The sequence below is a fragment of the Lutra lutra genome, chromosome 15, assembly GCF_902655055.1.
Source record: "Lutra lutra chromosome 15, mLutLut1.2, whole genome shotgun sequence".
NCBI lineage: Eukaryota > Metazoa > Chordata > Mammalia > Carnivora > Mustelidae > Lutra > Lutra lutra.
Genome location: NC_062292.1, coordinates 30,721,568 through 30,748,105, shown reverse-complemented (window position 1 = coordinate 30,748,105; position 26,538 = coordinate 30,721,568). Strand labels below are relative to the sequence as shown.

The following is a 26,538-nucleotide window of genomic DNA, read 5'->3' as shown; positions in this document are numbered from 1 at the left end:
TCACTGCAGAGGAGGAACAATAAAGGCGCTGTTTCTTCGCTTCCACCCTCTGTACTTAAAAATCACTTAATTAAAATACCTATGGAGTAGGGGTGCCTGGGTGGCTCAGTTAAAGCCTCTGCCTTCGGCTCAGGCCATGATCCCAGGGTCCTGGGATCGAGCCCCACGTCCGGCTCTCTGCTCAGTGGGGAGCCTGCTTCCCTCTCTCTCTCTCTCTCTGCCTACTTGTGATCTCTCTCTGTCAAGTGAATAAATAAAATCTTTATTTAAAAAAAAAACACCTATGGAGTAAATGATACATGGTCTCAGACTCCCTTCCAAGTAATCCATGGTGGGAGCCATGGGGGTGGACAGGTGGAGGGAGGCTGGCCACGTGGGTGGAGAATCCAAGCAAGGGGCACTCAGGGAGTCCTTCTGCTTGGACCAGGTTACCCACAAAAACAGCAACTTGCACATGGTTATCCAAGCGCTGTTCTTTTATACATATATTTGACAGCTTCCACTATAAGCAGGCAAACCATGCATTCCACTGTATCTTCACGGTTCCCGCGTTCACCTTTGTGGTTCCATGATGCCCGAGATGCTCACCGACAATGAGCTCCTCGGAAAGACCCAACAGCCATTTAAACACTCGACCGCTCTGCACAAGCTCAGCATCCACTGAGCGGCTGCTGCCTGGGGCCTCTGATACTAGCTGCTTGAATTCAAGTACAGGTCATCCACTACTTTATCATTTATTTATTTTTAAAGACTCATTTATTTATTTGAGAGAGAGAGCGTGTGCACGAGCAGGGGGAGCAGCAGCAGGACCGGGAGAAGCGGATTCCCTGCTGAGCAGGGAGCCCCATGCGGGACTCAGTCTCACGACACTGGGATCATGATCTGGGCCAAAGGCACACACTGAACTGACTGAGCCACCCAGGCGCCCTAATTGCATTTCCAATAAGTGAATCTAAGCTGGACCATGAACTGAGTGTGGCAATCGAGGGCTGGAAAATCTGACTAAGTTCTTCGTGAGCTGGGAAAAATCAAAGAGGCAACTGAAAACCAGCAGACATGAAGCAGGTGCCCCCAAAGTGCTTATCGAGTTAATTTGCTGATCCCCTTTCTAGACAGCACCTTTTACCTTGAAACACGATTTCCTTGGGTGCCGCAGCTGCTTCCTTCACTCAGTATCTGCACTTCTCAAGCCCCTGATGATTGTGACACTCATTTTGCATTCTACACTATTAGTTCTGACAAAGTTCAAGCCAGCAAAATTTCCTGGAGTCTCCAGAGAACCCACACTCCGCTCACCAGGCTCACTCACAGCCAGCCAGAGTGGGACAGCAGGTCCTCCTGTCTGCGCAAAACAAGGTAATTAGAATTTTGGTGTAAAACATACACACATCAGGGGCGCCTGGGTGGCTCAGTGAGTTAAAGCCTCTGCTTTCGGCGCGGGTCATGATCCCAGGGTCCCGGGATCGAGCCCCATGTCGGGCTCTCTGCTCAGTGGGAAGCCTGCATCCTCCTCCTCTCTCTCTCTCTCTGCCTGCTTGTGATCTTTGTCTGTCAAATAAATAAATAAAATCTTAAAAAAAAAAACAAAAACATACACACATCATCTCTTTTTAAAGCCTTCTGTTTTAGGGGCGCCTGGGTGGCTCAGTGGGTTAAAGCCTCTGCCTTCGGCTCAGGTCATGATCCCAGAGTCCTGGGATCGAGCCCCACATTGGGCTCTCTGCCCAGCAGGGAGCCTGCTTCCTCCTCTCTCTCTGCCTGCCTCTCTGCCTACTTGTGATCTCTGCCTGTCAAATAAATAAATAAAAAATCTTTAAAGCCTTCTGTTTTAGAGAATGCTCGTGCAGGCCCAACTCCCACAACAGTGTCTCCTGAGAGCCTTGGGCACACTCGGGCTGCTCAGCCAGGGACAAGTGTTTTTTGAGGAGTCCTTCTGAGCAATAACCCAGCAGCAGACGATGTGCCCCCAAGAGTCCCACGGGCTCCTCTTCGGAGCTACCGGGTCCCACCTGGGTAGACACCTTGGTGGAAACATCAGATCTCCCCAGTGTTAACGCGGCTTCCTGTGGGGAAGAGATTGGCTATGCAACTCAACGGCTACTTTGTTCTTTTTTTTTTTTTTTTAAAGATTTTATTTATTTATTTGTTAGAGTGTGAGAGAGAGCACAAGCAGGCAGAGTGGCAGGCAGAGGCAGAGGCAGAAGCAGGCTCCCCGTGGAGCAAGGAGCCTGACGTGGGACTCGATCCCAAGACACTGGGATCAGGACTTGAGCCAAAGGGAGCTGCTTGCTTAACTGACTGAGCCACCCAGGCGTCCCAACAGTTACTTTGTTCTTATTCCGAGTGCCGCGGAGGCAGGAAGGGGTCTGGGCGTCGTGTGGAGAATGTGGGTCTCGCGCTTGGGGCGGATCCCATGTGGGCGCCACCAGCCACGTCAGCACGAAACTCAGCCCATGCACAAGCGGAGGGAAGGATGGGGTGAAGCTTCTCAGGAAGTGGTATTTCAGGCCCTGGACGCCCTGCGCTGGGTGGGTCGGGACATAGGAGGTGCTCCAGGAGGTGGGGGCCTCCCCAGCAGAGGCGCCGAGAACAATGAGCTTTCCTGGAACGAGTGCACATCAGTCAGGGCTGGGGTGGGGAGACAGGGCAGGTGCTAAGGGTGGGCTGATGTCACAGCACGAAGGTCCATGTATAATTAGACTAAAGAGTTCGGACTGAGAACCAAACCCCAGAAGAACTGACTAGAGGCTGACAGGAGCTCGAGGCAAGGCTTTGCTGGGGTTAAGGTCCAGCTGGAGGGAGCTGTGCAGAGGAAAGGGGCCTCTGGCAGGGAGGTCAGTCACAGCAAAGCGTGTGTGGGCCGGGTTTATGGGTTTATTAGCACCTGCAAACCCAAAGATCATGCTTCTTCACGCGTGGCATGTCTGTGAACATGCTCAAGAGTTAGCACATGGTCATGAGGAGGAAAGCCGGTGAGGGGTCAGCGCTGGGGCCCACGGTGGCGCAGACTGGTTGGGTCCAGTCTCTGCTGGCTGCATCCCCCGCCCCCGACAGCCCAGCAAGACTCCTCAAGGCCCAGAGTCTTAGCCCTTTGCTCTTCCTCATGGAGGCTGGATCTCGTGGTCAGGGCCGAGGGACCCGACCCTCTGTCTCCATGTCATTAAGGAGTGTTCTGGAAAGGCGTCCCGGGTTTTAGTGTCTGCGAGACTGGAACGGGAGGCCCACCGGCGGACCCCAGTAGATAAGGAAAGGTAATTGCAGCGCGAGGCCGAGCCCTTGAGGACAAGGGAAGGGGAGTTTGCAGAAACACGTCTGTGTAACAGAGGCCTGACCGCCGCTCAGAACTGAACACCTTTCGAGGCTTGAGCTTGGGTGATCAGGAGGAAGAGCAAGTGCTGGGACAGAGGGAAGAGAAGCTAATGATCTCTGCTGGAAATCTCATCTGTTGGAGCTTCTCCATTTTGGGCGGCAGCGGGGCGGGGGATTTTATTTATTTAAGAGAGAGAGAGAGAGTGATCGAGCAAGCAGAGGCAGGGAGAGGGAGAAGGAGACTCCCCGCTGAGCAGGGAGCGTGATGTGGGGCTCGATCCCAGGACCCTGGGATCACCACCTGAGCCGAAACCAAGAGTCACCCAGGCACCCCCACTGATTATTCTTCAAAGTAGCACATTTCCTTAGCGTGAGGTGGAGTGCGGAATGGAAGGAAAAGAAGGCAAGTGCCCCAAGTCTGCAGTGACATCACGCTGTAAGCAGCACAGCGAATGAGCGATGATAGCGAACACAGACGTGGCCCTTGCAAACACAGCAGGGACTTGTCACAGGCACTGGAGGGGCTCCCAACCGGCCAGACCCAGGGCAACCTGAGAGTCGCATGTTCCACAAGGAAGGGAGTCGCTCATGGTTTCCAGCACCGCCCTCCACAGAAGAGCCACGTGTGAGCAGCCCAGCAGGACCACCCTCCCACGGGATACAGGGATTGCGTCAGGAGCGGGACAAACCCCGACGGCACCACCAGACAGGATGCAGTGAGAACAAGGCACCCTTCGTCAAAGTCCTGCCATAGTCACGTAACCACGGTAGCGTAACTGGGGTGGGACTATGAGGATACTACTGACAAACTGCTGATGGCTTTCTACAAAGTAACTGGCCCGGAACCTTCCAGAAAGTCAGAAGTCAGGAGATGGGAAATGTTCCAATTTTGAGGGAACGGGAGCGAAACAGGAACAGACTGAACAGCTCACTCCTGGCCCTTCTGTCAAAAGGACGACCTGGGGCAGCTGGAGAGAGAGGCCTGGCAGAGCTGGGGGGCCACGGGACGGCCACGTCTCACAGCTGGTTTCCTGAGTGTGACGGCTGGCTATCGGGGGAGCCTGGGGCGCGGGAGACGTACATCATGGTGTTTGGGGATGATGGGGCCTCGAGCAGGCAACTTACACTCAGATGGCTTAGGGCAAAGTTCTTTTTACTGTGATCGCAACTCTGCTGAAGTACACTTGAGACTGTTTTTAAAATTTTATTTAAAAAAAGTCATCAGTTATTTTAGTTCAACAGTTAAACATCTTTCTTGTTGTTAAAGAGAAGGGAGGGTGTTCCCGCGCCCAGCTAGCCAGACGGAAAGTCTTCGGATCCAACAGGCCACATCACTCCGGGAGTAACACGCTCACAAGGGACGCCCTCTGCGTCAGGTGGCAAGCGGACGGCTCTGCCGGCTGGACGCACTGACCTGCTCCGGGGCCCACTGCTGCCAGGGTCACCGGCTGAGGGACCGCTGCAGAGCTTCATACATCACCTGGTCCTGAGAACAGGGGACAAGACAGACAGAGAGCTCGTGAGCGTGACAGGGGCTGATATGCGTCCCCCAAATGCGCACGCTGACATCCCACCCCCACGACCGCACAGTAACCATGGCTGGAGGTAAGGTGTTCAGGGAGGCCGTGAATTTGTAAGGAACCCCTCCAGGATGGGTTCTAAGCCAGCGGGACCAGTGTTTCTGCAGGAAGATGGATGAAGAACAGACAGGGCCAGGGAGGCCGTGTGAGGACATGGGGAAGTGGCCTCAGGAGAAGCCAGTCCTGCCGACACTGTGATGAGAGACGCCCAGCCCCGTCCCTCCACCTGCAGCTCTGTGGAGTGTGCCCAGCCTGCCACTGGACCTGGGAGGCCGACTCCCAGCTGCCCCAACATCAGTGCCCGTCTTTCTGTCACTGGTGTGGGGACCAGCATGATGGACTGTTTGTATTAGTTATGTATTAGGGTCAGGTCATGGCCCACTATCACAGCGTTTTAGTTACTGAGGCTTCTGGAAAACAGGTCAGCGTTGTTAGCCGTCCCCACTCCCAGCTCGGTCTTCCTGCAGTTTTCCTGCTGCTGCAGTCTGCTTGGTTTTCCACAGCAACTTTCAGTCACACCATCTGGTCCCCAGCACAAATTAAGCAAGAATTAAAAAGACCACGGAGTATAGCCATTTAAATGCTTTCGAACAGCAACAAATGGCCTTAGCATGGCATGTGCTGACCAGCCCGGGGCCCCGTGCTAGAGGCACAGCCGCGTTCCCGACGTCTGGCAGACGCCAAGACACTCGCACAAGTGGCCCCGATGAGATCTGTCCCGCACGTATGAGGTCTGTCCGGTGTTCAGAGGGGACTTTACTACCATTAGCTTTTACCCTGGCCACAATCCTGAATCAGGCAGAGAAAGGCAAACTCTTCTGTTTGTTTTCTCTGCGAGAAGTCAGACCCTGACTAGAGGGCGTTTCCCATTCACGAGGGAAACCCATTTCCTGGACTGTACTTAATGTTCACCTCCGGTCTGAAAGACGGATTGGAAAAAAAAAAGCTATGTAACTTGTTCTAGTGATTTTTAAAGTACCTGTCAAACAGTTTCAAAGGTGAACATAAAGTAGGAATTAGTGAAATGCAGAATTAACTCTGAAATAGTGTAAAACAGTCCCTCTGTACATCAGTTTCAGTGCTGAATAATCTACAGTAAAGACATTTTAGGCACCCCTACATTATAACCAGGTTAGAGCAATCCCTTTCTTTCTTTCTTTTTTTTTAAAGATTTTATTTATTTGAAGGAGGGGGGATCACAAGTAGGCAGAGAGGCAGGCAGAGGGAGAAGGGGAAGCGTGCTCCCTGCTGAGCAGAGAGCCCAATGGGCTCGATCCCAGGACCCTGAGATCATGACTTGAGCTGAAGACAGAGGCTTAACCCAATGAGCCACACGGGTGCCCTGAGCAATCCCTTTCTTAGAGTAAAGTAACTTTTAAAATTATAAAATAAGATCTGTTGCAAAAATGTTAGAAAATACAGATCAGAAAAAATTAATCCTCATTTCTAGAGATAACTATTATTACTATTTTGGTCTTCTGGAACTTTTAAATTACTATTTTTTTTCAATATTTATTTTTTTAAAAAAAGATTTTATATATTTATTTGACAAAGAGAGAGACACACACAACAAGAGAGGGACACAAGCAGGGAGAGTGGGAGAGGGAGAAGCTGAGCAGGGAGCCCGACATGGGGCTCCATCCCAGGACCCTGAGAACATGACCTGAGCTGAAGGCAGACGCTTAATGACTGAGCCACCCAGGCACCTGTTTAGTTTTTAATTTTTCAAAAATTTTTGTTTTTTAAGTAATCTCTACACCCAGCGTGCTGGAACTTGCAGCCCAAAGATCAAGAGTCACACGCTCCACCGATTGAGCCAGCTGCGCTCCCCTCAATATTTACTTTTTTTGACTAGGTAAGACCTTCATATGGAGCAAAGTTCAAAAAGGATAAAAGGCCCCAAGGGAAGCCAGTCTCTCCCCACAAACAGCTGGCACTAGTTTTGTAAGTAATTGTTTCATGAGAACCAGTGGGAGTGTGGGGCTTCACCTTGATGCCCTGCCTTATTTTTAAAAGATCAAATTAATAATCAGCTTGGTCGTCTACTTTACTTAATATTTATTCAAAATTCATACGATGCCTATTTCCCAAAGGGAAGTTATAGCTTCTTATTCGCTAAGTTTTTCAGAAATCAAATATTTAGAGATTTACGATCTCCCAAACTATGCAGACTACACTAGTCCTACGTCTCACTAGGACATCCGCAGAGTCTTTGATAATGTCTGGCATGACAGGTGCAGATGTTTTTAATAAAATCAGCCACACTGCCTCTGTCGTGTAGTTGGTTCCTTCCATGTAGCAAAAGCTACATGGAAGCCACGTTCTAACACTGACGGGATCGAGTGCCCAGGTCAATACGTGTTCTATGTGTAGCAGCCTGTCCCCTGCAGTTTTTCTGTGAGTCCAGCACAGAGCCTGGCACGCACACAGCAGAGACTCGACACACGTGAAGAGTCAGATCATAGGAAACCCATTAAAACACAGCTGGAAACTCCGACTCGAGGAGCTGTTCTCCTGGGAGTGTCCATGGGGTGGGAATAATCTGGGAAGTGAACCATCTACTCCTGCGTGTGGAGAAGAAAAAGGAAGAGCTGGGGGCAGCGGGTGTGAAAAACACTCCGCCGGTGAGCACCTGAACAGGAGGGTTGCTCTGGGGTGGTTTAACAGAGGAAGTGAAGACCAAAATCCGGCTTGTCCGTCTGAGTGAGGTTTCCTTCCTGACGGTGGAACGATGCCAGAGCGAGCAGCGTGAAGAGACTGTACCGGGAAATGATAAATATCTGGGAAAGTAACCTCAAGGTCTCAACGTGGACAGCAGCTGCGGGGGCTCAGGTCTCCGGCGCGCAGGGACACCGGCACGAGGAATGACGCTGCTCTGTGATGCACGCGCGGCCGGGACGCTCGCCTCTGGATTTGGAGAAGCCGCTGGCGGAGGGTCCTGGCTTTTGTGTCACGGATCTGTCCTCACAGATCGCAGCCTGTCAGGTCCTCTTGGGACCAAACAGGACGCAGCCACTCACTAGCAGTGAGGACGGGCAGGGATCTTCAGTGGAGCCTGAGGGCCTCGCCCTGGCCCGAGTGAGAGCCGGTTGAGGATGGACAGCTGGTGGGGACAGACAGCCAGAGAGGACAGACAACCGGAGAGGAGTCTCTGCTCGATGCCGACACCACCACCCTGAACCAGTTACCAATGGTTTACTGGGCCAGGTGACACATTTCTGCATTGGGTCTCTAAGCCAAGAGTGTGCTGAGTATTTGAGAACTATGAAGGCCCACTCTGTAGACCTCGAGACAGGACTTCTGTCTTCTTAGACGTCTCATTAATCCCATGTTAATTCAAAGCAACTGCCATTTTGGTAAGTAGGTCCGAGAGGCTAAAATGTGTGTTCCCTCCACAATAAACAAAATCTAGTGATTCTATTTCAGCAGGAAGACCCCAAACCCCAATCCCACCACTACCACGTCAGTTAACCTGAGTCACCAGCATCTTATTTACAGATTTTCATTCTAGGCCTTGAAGGCGTGAGCGTGACCAAACTCTGCGGCCCCTCACAGCCCAGCCTGGCCAGAGCATCTAATTTCCTAATTGGCCACACTGACTGGTTCTGGCACGGGATCCTAACCTGGGCTGGACCGACCCCAGGGTTCCCTGAGACTCTCCTGTCAGAGCCTGTGGGGAACTCTCTTGCTGGGAGGTGTCTGAGCCTCCCACCTTCCCCCAGGAAAGGAAGCAATGAGGTTCGGCAGCCAGCATGCCTAGAGCCATCTGTGCTCTCAAGATCCTTGTTAAGTGGAACAATGAACTGTTGTTGTTTTTTAAACTCAAGATGCATCATTTTATTTATTTGAGAGAGAGAGGTCACGTGAGCACATGGGCACGAGGAAGGGGGAGAGGCAAAGATCGAAGCCCCAGAAGTGGGGCTTTGATCTCAGGACCCCGGGATCATGACCTGAAATGAAGGCAGATGCTTAACCCACTGAGCCACCCAGGTGCCTCCAAACAACTCTGTTTTCCCCTACGCACTTGAGTTGGAGTTGGGTTTCTGTCCTTTACAACTAAAAGAGCCCTAATTACAAAAGCATAAAGAAGTGGCTTATCAATGAGCTGCTCAGATTCACATCCAAAAAAGTGCCACACCTTTCAACCCCGCCTGGGCCTCTAATTCCAACTGCACTGTCCTCCACCAGAAGGGCGAGGTTCTTTACCACAGTTCTCACCTGGGAAGGACCCAGGAAAAAACGGAATAAGAAGGATCCGAGAGCCCCCCCCACAAAAAAACCCACAATATACATTGGTGTCAAATTCACCTGCAAAAGTGTGCAAAGGAGATAAAGCAAAGGTTTAATCCTTAATTGTAGCTGCTTGGATGAAAACATAGCCAAATTTAGAAATCAGGTCAAGTGATTTTTGAACTTTGTATGACACATTTGTAGTCTCTGTAATAAAGTCACTCAAGCAACAAACATGGGAACTTTTCAAAATACAGCAGTGTCTAGAAAACTGATCTTTTTGGAGATAAAGAGAGTGATAAATGAGCTATCCAAGGTCAACAGATAAAAACTAACTGAATTTATATATATTAGCAACAGTTAGAAAACGAGATGTAAAAAAAAATCCATAAATAACAAAAAAGTATAAATTACTTGGGAATAAATTTGATGAAAGATGGTAAGATATTTACCATGAAAACTCACATTACTGTGGATCTAAGAAGTGAAATGAATTAAAAAGTGAATAAATTTATCTAAGAGAAATTAAACAAATGGACAGATGTACAAAGTTCATGAAGTGAAAAACTTTCAAGAGCTATTCTCCTAACTGATCTAGATTCAGTCCAATCCCAAATCCCAGCAGGCTTCTTGTGTAGGAATCGATAAGCTGATTATAAACTTTATAGGGACATGAAAAGGGTTTCAGATATTTTTAAAAATTGAGGGGAGATAAGAGAGGACCAATTTGGAGAGCTTATACCTGATCCCACAACTTACAGATCTATGGTCATCAAGAAAGTGGCAAAAAAGATACGGCGGCATTAAGACAGACGTAGTCACAGCGCAGAAACGGATCCACGCCTCTATGAACAACTGGTTTTCAGAGAGGGGGTGGTGACTCCATAGGGAAATCTTCTCAACAGAGTCACAGCAAGTAGGAGCCACAGGGAAACATGGAACCATGACCCCCACCTCCCCTCCCATCAAACTAAAATATTAATTTGAGATGGATCACAAGGCTCCACGTAAAAGCTAAAAAGTATGACGTGTCTAGAAAAAAGCAAAGGCGAGAATCTTTGTGAACTTGAAGTTGCCAAGATTTCTCCTGACAGGATGCACAAGCCATACACACAGGAGCCAGGTTGGCCTCCGTCTGGATTCAAGGATCCTGCTCTCCAGAAGGTGCTTTTAGATGACAGAAAGGTGAGCAGCAGATTTGGAGAGAATGTCTTCCACATGCACATCTGAATAAGCTAAGAATCTGTGCAGGTTTATAGCAAGGAGAGGTACAAGTCTAGTGTTTAAGATCAAAGCACGAGGACAGGACAGCAGAACTCCAAACGGCCCACAGGCACATGAAACTTTGCTGGCTGTCCTACCATTCGGAGATGCTCATAGAGTGCACATGAGATACCAGTTCCTATGCCGCTGGATGCTGCCGTGAAAGGACTATGACACTGGGGGGCTCAGCCGTTCCCCAAGGAAGGGTCTGGAGCCCTGGCCATGCTGCCCCAGCTGCACACCAGGGAGAGGTGCAAGCCAGCACCCTACTCTCACACACACATTACTCATGAAAGCCACACATACCCCAGCAGCACCAAGTGTCCCCCAACAGAGGAAAGGAGAAGGAGCCATGCTATATTCTTATCCTGGAAAAAGGCTCAGGTAGAAATGGACTACACATAACAGGGATGGAACCCAGAAGCCTCCACTGAGCAGAGCAGCCACCAGGGAGCTCATGCCATGGGCTTCTGTGGGGATACAGCCCATAGACAGGTCAGACCTGCGATCACGGGCAGTGCTGTCAGCATCGGCCACAGAGGGGCCACAAGGAACTTCGGAAGGGATGGAATGTTCTAGACACTGACGGAGATCACAGAACTGTGTGTGTGCGGGTGCTTGGGTGGCTCAGATGGTTAAGTGTCTGCCTTTGGCTCAGGTCAGGACCCTGCGGTCCTGGGATTGAGTCCCACATCAGGCTCCTGGCTCAGTGGGGAGCCTGCTTCTCCCTCTGCCTCTATCTCTCTGTCTCTCATGAATAAATAAATAATATCTTAAAAAAACAACAACAACTGTGTGTGTGCGCTACCGTGTGGATACATTTCTACTAAGCACAGGGAGGCTAGAGGAGGAGCTGCATCCACACGTCCTCTCAGTCCTGATAAGCCCGGGACTCCAGCTGCAGATGAGGAACAATTTTAACTAAAACCATGTTTTTGATGACGAAACCTTCCGGAGGACACTAACATCACGAATCTCTTTTCCATCAAAACGAGGAGCACCAGTCTGCCAAACTATTACCGATTTTAATTAGTAAGACTGGGTTTTCTTTTTTTAATTTTCTAATTTTTTTTTAAAGATTTTTATTTATCTATTTGACAGAGATCACAAGTAGGCAGAGACGCAGGCAGAGAGAGAGGAAGGGAAGCAGGCTCCCTGTTGAGCAGAGAGCCTGATGCGGGGCACGATCTCGGGACCTGAGCCGAAGGCAGAGGCTTTAACCCACTGAGCCACCCAGGCGCCCCACAAGACTGGGTTTTATTCGAAGGTGCTCAGCAGAACAGACCTGTTTCCTCTGGGACACAAAAACACCTGAGAGGTAAAGGCAGACCACTGCTTCCAGCTACAGAGGAGAACTGAGTCTGGGTACACCAGACTCTTCTCAGGCCGAATCAGAACCACCACCAGCCCCAACTGATTAACCAGCTTCTGTGGTTAGCAGTGATAGGGTGGGAGGGCGCCTGGCTGGCTCACTCAGTACAGCTTGCGATTCTTATCTTGGGGTTGTGAATTCGAACCCCATGTTGGGAGCAGAGATTAACTAAAAATAAAATCTTTTTTAAAAAATTAAAAGTGGTACAGCGGTCACCTCACTTAGAAGGTTCAGAGCAAATCTTGAGACACCAAACAGGGCAGCCCACCTCCCATAACTGCTTGGACTTTGACTCCAAGATTTTCAATCAGTAATTATCGTCAGAAATACTAGGCCTGGGGTAATAAATGCCTAATGATTTAAAGGGAGTTTCAGTCCATCAGGAAGCAGGTTCTCGAGGCTAAGGTGCATTACATTTCCAGAAGCCCCGAAACAAGGCAGCCAGGCGAACAAGCTTTATCACAGCGGTGCCCAAGTCAGAGGGCTGGACGCACCCCCGCATCGGGGTGGCATTGGCCGTCCTTGTTACCACCAACGGACTTCCTCTGCACGGTAAGAAGCAAACACGCGCTATCTGGTGTTGTATGTATAGAAAAGCGGGCTGTGTGTTTAACCCTTCTCTGACCTTACCGGGAGGACATCTGTACCTGCCTGAAATGTGTGGGCGAGTCCCGGGTGCCAACGAGGAAGTCTGGCTCCAGGCAGGTAAGAGTCTTGGGAAGGGTGGAGCAGGTCAGGGGACACGTGGACCAAAGAGACTAAAAATCCTCAGATGGTGGAAAGACCCACATGTGTCACCCTCTCTCTGGCTTCAGTCTTTCAAGAAACACACAAAACTACAGTCTCAAGAATGCTCCCATAAAGACAATTATTTTCCTTGTTTCCATAAGTTCACAATCTCCTGGTCTCCATTCTAGTTCTTCTCTACACATATTAAGAGCATTTCTTACCTTTTTTGATATAGAAGATTTCACTTTCTTGAAAGCTTCTTCAAAGTGCTTCTGACTGACCTTCAGTTCACCTGGGGAGCAAATCACAGACACATCTGGGTAGGGGGCACTAACAGCAACTGACAGGTAGATTCTCCTGAGACACTGACTTGCAAGAGGTCAAGGGAACAGGGAGGAGACAGTGATCACACTGGGTCTGTTCTGAATGACAGTCAAGACCGGGACACCCTGCTTACCAGATGTTTTGGGACATATTTTCAATTTCATTTAATTTATACACACCTAACCATATTTAATTTTGAGTAAATGCTTAAGTTTTATATCAGTGGCCATTGTAGCGTAAATTTTTTCCCTCAGCAATCGAAACAGTTTACTTTGGGACAAATTATATAAAAAAGTACTTTGTTCATCTTTAATTAGAGAGAGTCCCTGTTTTCATTACCCGCCCCCTTTATTGAGAGAGCACTGACATATAACATGGAAGTGTAAGGTGTGTGACTATTGTGACGATTTCAGACGTTGTTGTAAAGTGATCATCACAAATGTTAGCTGGCACCTACATCCCTCACACGATTGTGTGTGTGTGTGTGTGTGTATAACTTCTCAGATCTACTCTTTCAAGATCTATCTTTCTAAGATCTTTCTAAGATCTATCGTTCAAGTATATAATCCTTATTGTTAATTATAGACCTCATGCAATATATCTGACCTCCGGAATGTGTTCATCTTATGGCAGGAAGTCTTATCCTCTAACCAACATCTCCCCATGCTTACCCGGTTTCAATGCAGGACACCCCAGAGAGACTATCACTCTTAAACTATCACCCTTTGAAGGCCTCTCTTTGCACTGTTTACGCCTTAATGACGATGTTTGATGAAGAAGAGCCAAAATCGTTCCTTTTTAAGATAAGACAAATAATTTAACTGGGAGTGGAAAGTAATATTCTATAGCTATTTAAGAGTGCATATGCATTAGTAGATGTTACAGCGTTATATCATAATATATATTAGATACAGAGATACTATCCCAACATTGGATCAGAAGGGGCTCTCCTTCTTTATAAGGTTGTGCCATTATGTAAGTAAGGGAAATCAAATAACTACATTTTGAACAAGACTTGGATTAGAATGTTCCTGAAACAGCTTACACGATGACAATTAAAACTGAACTATCTATACAAATATTAAGATACAGTATTTACCTAAAAAAAAAAAAATTGAATAAAATGTTAGTTAAACACGTCAAGTGGAAGGTGAATAGCATACGGATTTCGGTGAGGAAGGTATCAACACTAAGTCCCTAGAGGACAGGTAACTAGTAATGCAAACTGCAGCAGAGCACAGATGTCAGAATTTGCTGCATGATTATAAATGGTCATCCAAACAGCCAACATGTGTAGAGAGGTCCAAATATCCCAAAACACCATCAGACTCTGCTCTCAAGTGGCACACTTACACAATGTTTCTTACAAGATAGTCTAGGTTTGCGAATTTTATCTGTTACTTCCAAGAGGATTTTTTAATTTTGTTTAAAAAAAAAAAACTTTTTAAATTTTTATTTATTTTTCTTGTTTTATTTTAATTCTTAACTTTAATGCAGAATTACAAAGCTCTCCATGGGTGAACTTTTTTTTTTTTTTTAAACCATGTAATATAATCTGAATGCCATGGCAACTTGTATTTTTTTTTTCTGATTCTAAGTCCAATGGTCTTTTCTTTTTTTTTCCATCTCCAAATTTTTATTTAAATTCTAGTTAACAGTGCTCGCTTCGGCAGCACATATATTAAATTCTAGTTAACATATAGTGTAATGTTGGTTTCAGGAGTAGCATTTAGTGATTCATCACTTACATCCTCCAAGAGGAATCTAAAATAGCTTATAATAAAAGCGATTTGGATAACTGAATCATAACAAAAACACGGGGACCTCATCATGAAGGGACGTGTGCTGACAGATCTCGGCGGCACGGAGGCCGCTGGGAACTAAATCAAAGTTCACCCTGGGATTCTCAGGAGCCAAAGACAGAAGGAAGAGGGAGACAGAGAAACCCAGTGGGAATAAAAACAGACACATGGGGGCGCCTGGGTGGCTCAGTGGGTTAAAGCCTCTGCCTTCGGCTCAGGTCATGATCCCAGGGTCCTGGGATCAAGCCCCATATCGGGCTCTCTGCTCAGCAGGGAGCCTGTTTCCTCCTTTCTCTCTCTCTGCCTGCCTCTCTGCCTACTTGTGATCTCTGTCTGTCAAATAAATAAAATCTTAAAAAAAAACAACAACAAAAAAAACAGACACATGGACTCTGAGGGGGGAAGAAGAGGCTGAGAAGCCACCAGATGGGTGCCAGATACCACGTGAGGCGAAGCCTACTGGAATGGTCTTGTCAGAGACATGTCAGCTTTCACATCACAGACATGAGACAATGGTGACTTTGTGGGTCAGCAGTGCTGTGAGGTGTCCAGAGTGACAACGACAGGGAACAGAGACATTCCAGAAAGCACCGTACCTGCCTCACCTCCACCCTTCGGTCTTGTCATTTCCTGTCTCAGGGCGCAGACGGACGCTTCCCGAACCAAAGCAGAGAGATCTGCACCTCTGCAGGAGAAAACCTGCTCTCAGTTATTCTACGACAGCACAAAGAATGGAGCCTGACTGCAGTTTCCAGTCACAAATCACACAGCTCGGGAACAGAATGACCACTAGGGTCAGCAGGAGAAGACCTTTTCAATTTTACTTCAAATATTTCTAGCTTTTAGAAGAAGGGTAATTATGATGGAAACAATGCAAGGAATCATAAACATTCCTGTATTAACACCTATAGATACTGAATTTAACGTAAAAAGTCTACATGAATTGCCCAGTTGATAGAAAGTTACACATTCATCATAAAATCTCCAACCACGGGGCCTGTGCTGCCAGTGTGCTGCCTGTCACATGCTACTTACTGCCTAGAGTAAGCTTACACAAGAGTCATTTATGGCACCTACTTCAAAAGAGGGAAGCACAAAGGCTAGCAAGTCTTTAATGTCCTGACTCAAGTCCGAGCTGAGTGGACCTGTCATAAATGAATTAAAGCAGGACAACTAACAAGCCTCTAATTACTTTGTGCAACACTATGCTGACTCAGCACAGTTCCTGAGTTCAACGAGCAACACTGCTCACTGGCATTTCACTACATCACATCTTCAACAGAATCCTGCAGCTCTTTGGGAGAGAGTTTGGACCTGGGGATAAAAACCTCATTTCTAGGGCGCCTGGGTGGCTCAGTTGGTTAAGCAACTGCCTTCGGCTCAGGTCATGATCCTGGAGTCCCAGGATCGAGTCCCGCATCAGGCTCCCAGCTCCACGGGGAGTCTGCTTCTCCCTCTGACCTTCTCCTCGCTCATGCTCTCTCTCACTGTCTCTCTCTCTCTCAAATAAATAAATAAAATGTAAAAAAAAACCAAAACTCATTTCTAGACATTAAAACTTACTTCATGTATATAATGTTGCCCATCCATACAATGTAAAACATTAAATGCCCATAGAGCTTAAATTATTAGCTAAATGCAATGTTTCTGTGGTTAGGTATCCAATGTTACCCCTGACCACTTTGTAAACCTGCGCCCTCCTCTGAGAATCCAGAAGGTGTGGCCCAGGGTAAGTTCTGCCATTAAACTGCCTCTGTGTTTTAGCTCTTCAAGCTGTAAACTACTCACATAAGCCATCCCCCCTGCATAATAGTTCCTGTAGTTGTACAAGTTTGATCCCAATCGAAGTGGGGGGAGGAACTCACTGTCCTTGGAGGGAGGGGCTTCTGCTGACCACCACCACCTGACTCCAAGTGTGTCCTGTCATCAAGACAATCCCTGCCTTCACGCCTGAGCCAAGATAGCTGGACAGAGAAGAGGGTCATGGCCCTGATGCTCATACGTGAAGAAACGAGATAAAATGATGCATCCTGACCACACTCCCTGAGAAGAGGTTTCCAGTGTAATCCTCTTTACAAGAAATGAAGGTCTTCGACTAGAATGGACATAACCAGATGCCAATATGGTCCCCTGTCGGTCTGGCTGTTGGGATGTAAGTTTACACTGTGGAGTAACTGAGTCCTGAATGTCTCCAACATGAAAACATTGTCTCGGGGCATCTGGGAGGCACAGCTGGCTGAGCACTGGACTCTCGGTTTCAGCTCAGGTGACAGTCTCAGAGTTGTGGGATCGAGCCCATGTCAGGCTCTGCACTAAGTGTGGAGTCTGCTTGAGATTCTCTCTCTCTCTGCCCTTCCCCCCATCACATGCTCTTTCTTTCTCTCACTGAAATAAATTAATTAAAAAAGAGAGAGATAAAGAAAGAAAACATCACCTTACTCGCTTGGCTTTGGAAAGCACATTATTTGGCTCTGACCTAGAGGAATATCACGAGCACCAAGTATATCAAGGACAACCAAGCAGTAAGGCTTTCAAAGCCAGAGGGGCAGACGTCTCCCAATTAGTGAAATGTGAGTTTCGTTTTCTTCTCTGTGTACCCAAAGTGGGACAGTTAACAACCTTACTGAACGTAAAGAAAATAACAAAAACCATGACCACACAAACACACATGCTATAGGCAGAAACGCCTGGTTTCCGGCTGTCACTATGGGCTGTGCAGGTTAGCAGGTGTGCTATGAAAATGCGTTCTGAGCCATGGAGAACAAAACGCTCACAGATGACCCTCTTCAGGGCTGAAGCAGGAACACTGAAATGTCTGCTCAGGTCTTCTGGAAGAAGGGACGGACAACTGGTGAAGGCAGCCACAGCAGTCAGGGAAGCTGGGAACCAAGAGTTGATGTGGGAGCACATGCACCCCGGCGCCGGAGCTCCTCAGAGCCTCAAGACGGGTAGTCCCTTCTATCAGAAGGGAGAGCCAGGCCCGAGCCAGCCACTAACCACCTTGGGCACTCGACAGGACACCAAGCTCAACCCTCCCCACAGGACTGCTGTCCCCCATCCTGCCCACAAGATTGAGAGATCAGGACTTGAGATTGAGGTACTCACGAGTAGCAATCACAGCGCAGGTCAGCAGCGAGGGCTTCCAAACTCACGTCTGCACCCAGGGGTGGTCTGGTGCCATTCTAAGAGAGAAAAATCAGTTTTCATGGAGACTTTAAAGATCTGGGCTTTTTCACAGAACAGGTTCTTCATGAAGAGTAATAACCGCTTGACTAGATGAATTATCTTTGACTTCTAGACCAGTATTGTGAGATTTCTATAAATTTCCAATTTTGAGGGGTGCCTGGGTGGCTCGGTGGGTTAAGCCTCTGCCTTCAGCTTGGGGCGTGATCCCAGGGTCCTGGGATCGAGCACCACATCAGGCTCTCTGCTCAGTGGGGAGCCTGCTTCCCCCTCTCTCCCTGCCTCTCTGCCTACTTGTGATCTCCGTCAAATAAATAAATAAATAAAATCTTTAAAAAAAAATTCCAATTTTGAGAAACAAGGTTAAGAAGCGGACTCCAATATTCAGAAAGTGAAAGGCAAATGATTGACTGATCTTGTGGAGCTGAGAATCTGTGCAGTTGCAGCAAGAACAGAAACCACCACTTCAACCTTTCTAAAGAGAAGAAACACTTCCTCTGGCCAATTAAATAAGGCAAGTACTTCGGTGCAAGGCTGGCAGGTGAGATGGGAAGAACCGTGAACTTGACCAGGGGAGGATGCCACACACCCTCTGGGCTCTGTGTGCTCCTAGCCCTTGTCTGCAACTCGATCCAGGCCTTGGTGCCACCTCTCCAATGGCTCATACACCAACAGATGCCAGAAAGGACAGACATCAGGACATGCTCGGAATTCCAGCAACATATAGGCATTTGTTTATGCTACAGATGTAATGACATTTTAGTGACTTAAAATCATGACCGAGATAAATGGCAGGTCTGTGAGTTTTTGCTTTATTATTCTTTTTTATAATGTACACATATATTGCATACACTCCTTCCTTTGTAATAAGTATCACTTTAGGAAACAGCTGAAGAAACACACAGAAAGTGAGTGAGTCAAAGGGCTCTTAAACCTCAAGGTTAGGTATAACGCATCAGCATGGAGGGCGCTGCGAGCTGGACCAGACGGCCAGGCGCCACACGCAGACACACAGCATCCTATCTCTTCCTCCCCGCTGTGCATACTTAACAGCTTCATAAACTCGGCGTCGGCTATGACTTGATAAAACGCAAATGTTCATCCAACACGTAGTCAAGAAACAGTTAAGGTTCCCACTCAATCCACATTGACCTGGGAAGGCATCATGAGGAATAAACTCTGTGGGACCTCAGGCAAACAATCATGGTGCTCTTTTCTTTTTTCCCTCCCAAGTGTGTAAAACTAGATGGCCAGACTGCATGGACCCTTATAAGGTATAAAATTTCCATTTAGTCAGTTAACCCTGGGGCGTGGGGAGGGGAGGGGTTTGGGGGGCTCAGGGGTGGCAGGAAGGAAGGAGCATAGCTTCTGAGGCACTGGTGACTATCTCTCTTTTATTGCAGTAAAATTTGCTTAACAAAACTTATTAGTTTAACCATTTTTAACTGTACAGTTTAGTAGCATTAAGTACATTCACAGTGTTGTACAACCGTTCACGTCTAGAGCTTCTTCCACCTTCCCCAAATGAAATGCTAGACGCAGAGCCACTGGCCTGCCCACTCCCACCACCTCCAGCCCTGGCAACTAACGCTCTATGACCATAACTGATAACGTTCTCTTCCTTCATCTGGAGGTTTTGTTTACAGAAACTCATGCAGCTGCATATTTAATGACATCTCCACTTCTCTGTATGTGCATTGTACTTCAGTAAAAAGTCTAAGAAGAAGAAATAACATTGGGCCAGGAATTAGGAATTCTGACTTCTAAAATTCAAATCTACAACTAAATGGACTTTGGGAAGTTCCTAGAACTTTATAATTTATTTTGGTAATAAAACACAGTAAGTATCTATTTCAAAAACTACAAGAGGAAGGAAAGTTTCCAAATTCATTCTGTGAGGCCAGCGTGATCCTGATACCAAAACCAGATAAAGATACCACAAAAAAAGAGAACAATAGGCCAATATCTCTGAGGAACATGGATGCAAAAATTTTCAACAAACTATGAGCAAACTGAATCCAACAGTACATTAAAAAAGACATTCGCCACCATCAAGTGGGATTTATTCCTGGGATATAAGGGTGATCCAATATTTGCCAATCAATCACTGTGATACATCACATCAACACGAGAAAGGATAAAAACCATATGATCCTTTCAATAGACGCAGGGAAAGCATTTGACAAGTCCAACATCCATTCATGGTAAAAACCCTCAACAAAGTAGGTTTAGAGGGAACATACCTCAACATAATAAAGGCCATATATGAAAAACCTATGGCTAATATCATCCTAAATGGGGAAAAACTGACCTCTGTGGTCAGGAACAAGACAAGGATGTTCAATCTTACTACTTTTATTCAACATATTATTGTAAGTCCCAGCTGCAGCAATCAGAAAACAGAAAGGTATAAAAGGCATCTAAATTGGAAAGAAGAAGCAAAACTCACTATTTGCAGATGACATGACATTCTATGTAGAAAACCCTAACGATTCCACCAAAAAACTGCTAGAACTGATAAATGAATTCAGTAAAATCATAGGATACAAAAATCGATGTACAGAAATCTGTTGCATTTCTATACACCAATAATGAAGCAGCAGAAAGAGAAATTAAGAAAACAATCCCATTTATAATTGTACCAAAAAACAGTACACTACCTAGGAATAAATCTAACCAAAAAGTTAAAAGACCGATACTCTGAAAAAACACTCATATAAGAAATTGAAGATGGGGATGTCTGGGTGGCTCAGTTATTAAGTGTCTGACTTCAGCTCAGGTCATGATCCCGGGGTCCTGGGATCAAGCCCCATGTCGGGCTCCCTACTCAGCAGGGAGCCTGCTTCTCCCTCTCCCACTCCCCATGCTTGTGTTCCTTCTTTGGCTGTCTCTGTCAAATAAATAGATAAAAATCTTAAAAAAAAAAAAAAGTTGAAGATGACACAAAAAAATGGAGACACTCCATTCTCATGGATTGGGAGAACAAATATTGTTAAAATGTCTCTACAACCCAAAGCAATCTACACATATATTGCAATCCCTATCAAAATACCAACAGCATTTTTCATAGAACTAGGCCAAACAATCCTAAAATTTGTGTGGAATCACAAAAGACCCCAAAAAGTGAAGCAATCTTGGAAAAGCAAAGCTGGAGGCATCACGATTCTGGACTTCATGTTTTATCACAGAACTGTAGTGATCAAGACAGTATGGTATGGGCACAAAAACAGACACAGAGATCAGTGCAACATAACAGAAAACCCAGGGATGGACCCACAGCTCTATGGTCAACTAATCTTTGACAAAGCAGGAAAGAACATCCGATGGGGAAAAGACAATCTCTTCAGTCAATGGTGCTGGGAAAACTGGGCAGCTACATGCGGAAGAATGAGTCTAGACCACTCTCCTATACCATACACACACACAAAAAGACTCAAAGTGGATTCAAGACCTAATTGTGAGACCTGAAACCATAAAACTGCTAGAAGAGAACATAGGCAGTAATGTCTCTGATATCGGCCACAGCAATGTTTTGTTTTGTTTTTTAATTTTTTTTTTAAGATTTTATTTATTTACTCGACAGAGATTACAAGTAGGCAGAGAGGAAGGCAGAGAGAGAGGAGGAAGCAGGCTCCCTGCTGAGCAGAGAGCCAGATGTGGGGCTCGATCCCAGGACTCTGAGATCATGACCTGAGCTGAAGGCAGAGGCTTTAACCCACTGAGCCACCCAAGCGCCCCCACAGCAATGTTCTTCTAGATAGGTCTCCAGAGGCAAGGAAAATACAAGCAAAATAAATTACTAGGGCTTCATCAAAATAAAAAGCTTCTGCAGAGAAAGGAAATGATCAACCAAAGTACCTGTTTTGTTCACATTCATGTTCAGCTACTTGTTGATCAAGGCAAACTACTAAATGGCATAAGGTATTTGCTTATGACATATCTGATAAAGGGTTAGTATCCAAACTATACAAAGAACTGATACAACTGAACACCCAAAAACCAAATAATCAAATTAAAAAATGGGCAGAAGAGATGAACAGACATTTCTCCAAAGACGACATGCAGATGGCCCACACATGAAAAGATGCTCAACATCACCCATCATCAGCAAAATACAAATCAAAACCATGATGAGATGCCACCTCACACCTGTCAGATGGTTAAAATGAGTAACACAAGAAAAAACAGGTGTTGGTGAGGATGTGGAGAAAGGAGGACTGCTGGTGGGAATGCAAACTGGTGCACCCATTCCGGAAAACGTATGGAGTCTCCTCAAAAAATTAAAAATATAACTACCCTATGACCCCAAACAGAAAAATACTAATTCAAAGGGATACATGCACGCTGATGTGTACCGCAGCATTATCTACAACAGACAAGATGGGAGCAGCCAAAGTGTCCATCAACAGATGAGTGGATAAAGAGGAGGTGGTATAAATGCATGCACACACAATGGAATATTACTCAGCCATAAAAATAATGGAATCTTGCCATTTGCACTGACATGGGTGGAACTAGAGGGTATAATGCTGAGCCAAATAAGTCAGAAAAAGACAATTATCATGATTTCACTCACATGTGGAATTTTTTTTTTAAAGACTTTATTTATTTGACAGAGAGATCACAAGTAGGCAGAGAGGTAGAGCAGAGAGAGAGGGGGAAGCAGGCTCCCTGCCAAGCAGAGAGCCTGATGTGGGGCTCGATCCCAGGACCCTGAGATCATGACCTGAGCTGAAGGCAGAGGCTTAACCCACTGAACCACCCAGGCACCCCTCACATGTGGAATTTAAGAAACAAATGAGTAAAGGGGGAAAAAAAGAAACAGATTTTTTAAAAAAGATTTTATTTATTAGAGAGAGAGAGAAAGCATAGAGGCAGAGGGAGCAGCAGACTCCCTACTAAGCAGGGAGCCCACTTGGGGCTGACCCCAGGACCCCAAGATCATGACCCAAGCCAAAAGCAGACACCTGACTGAGCGACCCAGGTGCCCCGAAACCAACTCTTTTTTTTTTTTTTTTTAAGATTTTATTTATTTATTTGACAGACAGAGATCACAAGTAGACAGAGAGGCAGGCAGAGAGAGAGAGAGGGAAGCAGGCTCCCTGCTGAGCAGAGAGCCCGATGCGGGACTCGATCCCAGGACCCTGAGATCATGACCTGAGCCGAAGGCAGCGGCTTAACCCGCTGAGCCACCCAGGCGCCCCCGAAAACAACTCTTAACTAGAGACCACACTGATGGTTACTAGAGGTAAGTGTATTTATCATGATGAGCTGGGTGATGTATGGAAGTGTTGAGTCACTACACTGTACACCCAAAACAAATATTACACTATATAGTAACTAACTGGAATTAAAATAATTTAAAAAACCAGTATCTGATCTCCAGATAAGCATATAATTTCGTGCTACATTTGGGGTGGGGAAGCAGCGAAGGTAGGTGTGTAACAGTGATTTATTGTGATGGAGAGCAGGAATGCTGGGGCTTTCCAGGCTCCCCCAAAGCAGGAAGGCCTGATGGAAAGGGCTTACTGAGTCCCTCCAGCATCACTAGAAGCAAGATGTGGGGTAGGGGAGAGGCTGCCTCATCAGGCACAAGCCCTCATTAGATTCCTAAACATTTGTAAGAAACCACCAGCATTACCTTCAGTCCCACAGCACACAGATGCCCCCCCACCATACTCCACATGCCGTCTGTCCTGTTTTAATTAAAGGTTCGATCTAAGAATAAATTCATGGAGGACTGCTAAAGGATAACTCTTTTGGACTTCTCAACATCTGAATTCAACTGCTGGGTCAAGCTGGACTCTTGCAGTGGCTCGCATACCCACAGAGTGCATTTCTCTGACCTTTCACAAAGTTGTTTTCAATGAATGGCTTTGAGTTAGGTCTTCAGCTAACAGGAAGAGAAGCTTCTTCTCATGAAGAGAAGCAGTGTTACAGGGACACTGCTGAAAACACTGTCCGTCAAAATTCAGCATTCTGTTTATGAGGGACAAGAGGAGAACTTGTCCTCACATCTGCACACTGTGGGCAGCTATCAGCTTTCTAGATATAGGACAACCTTTCAGTGAAATCTTTTGTGATAGCTCACTATTTCAGAAAAATAATTCTTAGAATTTGGATTTCAGAAATTTTCTATTTCTTAGGAAATTTATTTTTCTTATAAATATAAGTAAGCCCTGGGGCGCCTGGGTGGCTCAGTGGGTTATGCCTCTGCCTTCGGCTCAGGTCATGATCTCAGGGTCCTGGGATCAAGCCCCGCATCAGGCTGTCTGCTCAGCAGGGAGCCTGCTTCCCCCCTCTCTCTCTGCTTGCTTCTCTGCCTACTTGTGACCTCTGTCTGTCAAATAAATAAATAAAATCTTTAAAAAGAAAAATACGTAAGCCCTTATATACTGTCACATGAAAGAAAGTAATCTGCTGCCTTTTGTTGACAGTGTGGGGTGTGATCTACATGGGACACCTCCAAATGTACCAACATTACTTTCCAACTAATAGAAATAAGGGCTGAGGAATCTTTGGATCATTAAAATCTTAATTATTCTTGAGGCGCAGGCGGCTCAGTTGGTTAAGCATCTGCCCTCAGCTCAGGTCATGATCTCAGGGTCCCTTGATAGAGCCCTGCTTTGGGCTCCCTGCTCAGCGGGGAGCCTGCTTCTCCCTCTCCCTCTGCCTGCTGCTCCGCCTGCTTGAGCTCACTCTCTGACAAATACATAACTAAAATCCCTTAAAAAAAAAAAAAAAGTGTCCTTAAAAACAAAGGTTCCCAAGCCAAATAAAGAGAATGGGACTCCTATTTTAACTGGCGTGCAGAAGCCTCCAAAATGCTTCAAAATTCCAAAACAGCTATCCTCAAAGACCTGTGCCAAAGGTTAATGGAAACTGAAAAGGAGAGTCAGCTAATACAAAGGACTGTACGATGTCACTATTCTGCTCGGCACTCCTCCTTCCAGCACTCCTCAGCGTCAACCCCTTTTCACTCAGAGGTCACTATCAAAAAGGCTTCTTTTCAAACAAGGCCACCCACAGCCACAGCCATCCTCCTGGGGCAGCTTTCAATCCTTGGTCAAAAGTCAAATTCAAGGTCACAGCTAAAAAATTTCCTAAGCTCAGGGAGGATCCTGGAAGGCTTCTACACTTGAGTTCTGTGCTAAGATTAATGGGTTGATAAGAAGGCAGAAAACATGAGAGGCCACAGACCCAACTTTGAAAGACTATGGAACAAAAGCCAACAAGACCTGCCAAAGTAGTGCCTGCACACACATACCCTGTCATCCCCCCTCCCCACCCCGCCAAGAGAGAGGGCTCCCACCTGGCAGTCCCAGAGCTGGTAAGGCTCCCAGGGATGGCCCAGTGGCTGTGACCACTGGTCACACTGGGACCTCACTGTGTGACTGTGACCTCACTCCAGAAACAGCCAGGAAACCAGAATTAAAATTAATGGAAAACCTTATCAAAGTTTGGGGGATACAAGAGCCACACCTCTGCCTTAAGCTGTATGGAGCCTGCAGACGGGATCCTGGGGAAACAGAACAGCCACCCGAGGTGAACACTCCCACGAGAGTCCGCCCTCCCAGACCTCTGTCTGCGTGATCCAGCAGAAAGAGATATAACTTTTGCACCCTCTCTGGTGACGTCACTTAAATCCAAGGGGTGGTTCAATATTGCCAGAAATATTTACTGTTTGTCCCGGCTACAAACAAACTACAAAGTGACAAAATATTTAAAAAGATTGTTTCAGTACTTGGTCAAACTGGAAGCTGATACTCAGAGCCTGATAGGAACGTTTTTTTTTTTTTTTTCGGCCCTCTCCTCTAAGCTAAGCTAAGCCAATGTCACCAGACAGAAGGAAAGGCCTTCTGTAGGGTTTGTGGAAGGATTCCTAAAACTCTTAAAAAATATAAAAACTAACCCAAATATTTGGAGCTTTTACCCCCTCCAGTTCACATGATCTAGGATAATCTTTGGTGACTAAAAGCTACTTCCAGCTTGTTGGTTTAATTAAAACAGCCATGTCTTTGGAGTTATTAACACTAAATATAATGAAACTTCTTGGGCGCCTGGGTGGCTCAGTGGGTTAAGCCGCTGCCTTCGGCTCAGGTCATGATCTCGGAGTCCTGGGATCGAGTCCCGCATCGGGCTCTCTGCTCAGCAGGGAGCCTGCTTCCTCCTGTCTCTCTGCCTGCCTCTCTGCCTGCTTGTCAAATAAATAAATAAAATCTTTTTTTTTTTTTAAGATTTTATTTATTTATTTGACAGAGAGAGATCACAAGCAGGCAGAGAGGCAGGCAGAGAGACAGGAGGAAGCAGGCTCCCTGCTGAGCAGAGAGCCCGATGCGGGACTCGATCCCAGGACTCCGAGATCATGACCTGAGCCGAAGGCAGCGGCTTAACCCACTGAGCCACCCAGGCGCCCTAAATAAATAAAATCTTTAAAAAAAAAAAAAAGTTTTATTAAAGTTAAATGATGAGTTCAGTGAAATTCACTGTCTAGATCATCCACAAATGAAATACTGAAACATTATTAATACCAGGTTCATCTACATTTGGTTTCCTTTGCGGAGTAGCAAAAGATATTTGGATCTGTTAGAAAACATGTTTTGTGTCACCCAAAAGTTTACTGTGAGAAAACATGCATTTCTAGAAAATATGAACAGTATTCGTAAATTTGCCAAGGCACAGAACGGACAGTCCACAATTGCTTACTTCTTAATTTTCATTACAAATTGAGGTTTTTAAGAGTTGA

At 46.4% G+C, this 26,538-nt stretch overlaps 1 protein-coding gene across 7 annotated transcripts in view; it reads right to left on the bottom strand.

Annotated features, from left to right (window-relative positions):
* Window positions 1–4,499: 4,499 nt before the first annotated feature.
* The window catches only part of NVL (nuclear VCP like), a 102,173-nt gene continuing 80,134 nt past the window's right edge, over window positions 4,500–26,538 (bottom strand). For 4 of the 7 annotated variants that reach the window (XM_047703797.1, XM_047703801.1, XM_047703796.1 and 1 more), the window contains 5 exons: window positions 17,715–17,791; window positions 17,384–17,488; window positions 15,206–15,294; window positions 12,705–12,775; window positions 4,500–4,795 (listed from right to left, as the gene is read on the bottom strand). In XM_047703797.1, the coding sequence (XP_047559753.1) occupies window positions 4,751–4,795; window positions 12,705–12,775; window positions 15,206–15,294; window positions 17,384–17,488; window positions 17,715–17,791 (387 nt within the window). In that variant the 3' untranslated portion in view covers window positions 4,500–4,750. The remainder of the gene's footprint in view (window positions 4,796–12,704; window positions 12,776–15,205; window positions 15,295–17,383; window positions 17,489–17,714; window positions 17,792–26,538) is intronic. The other 3 variants (XM_047703802.1, XM_047703803.1, XM_047703799.1) reach the window with 1 other exon arrangement.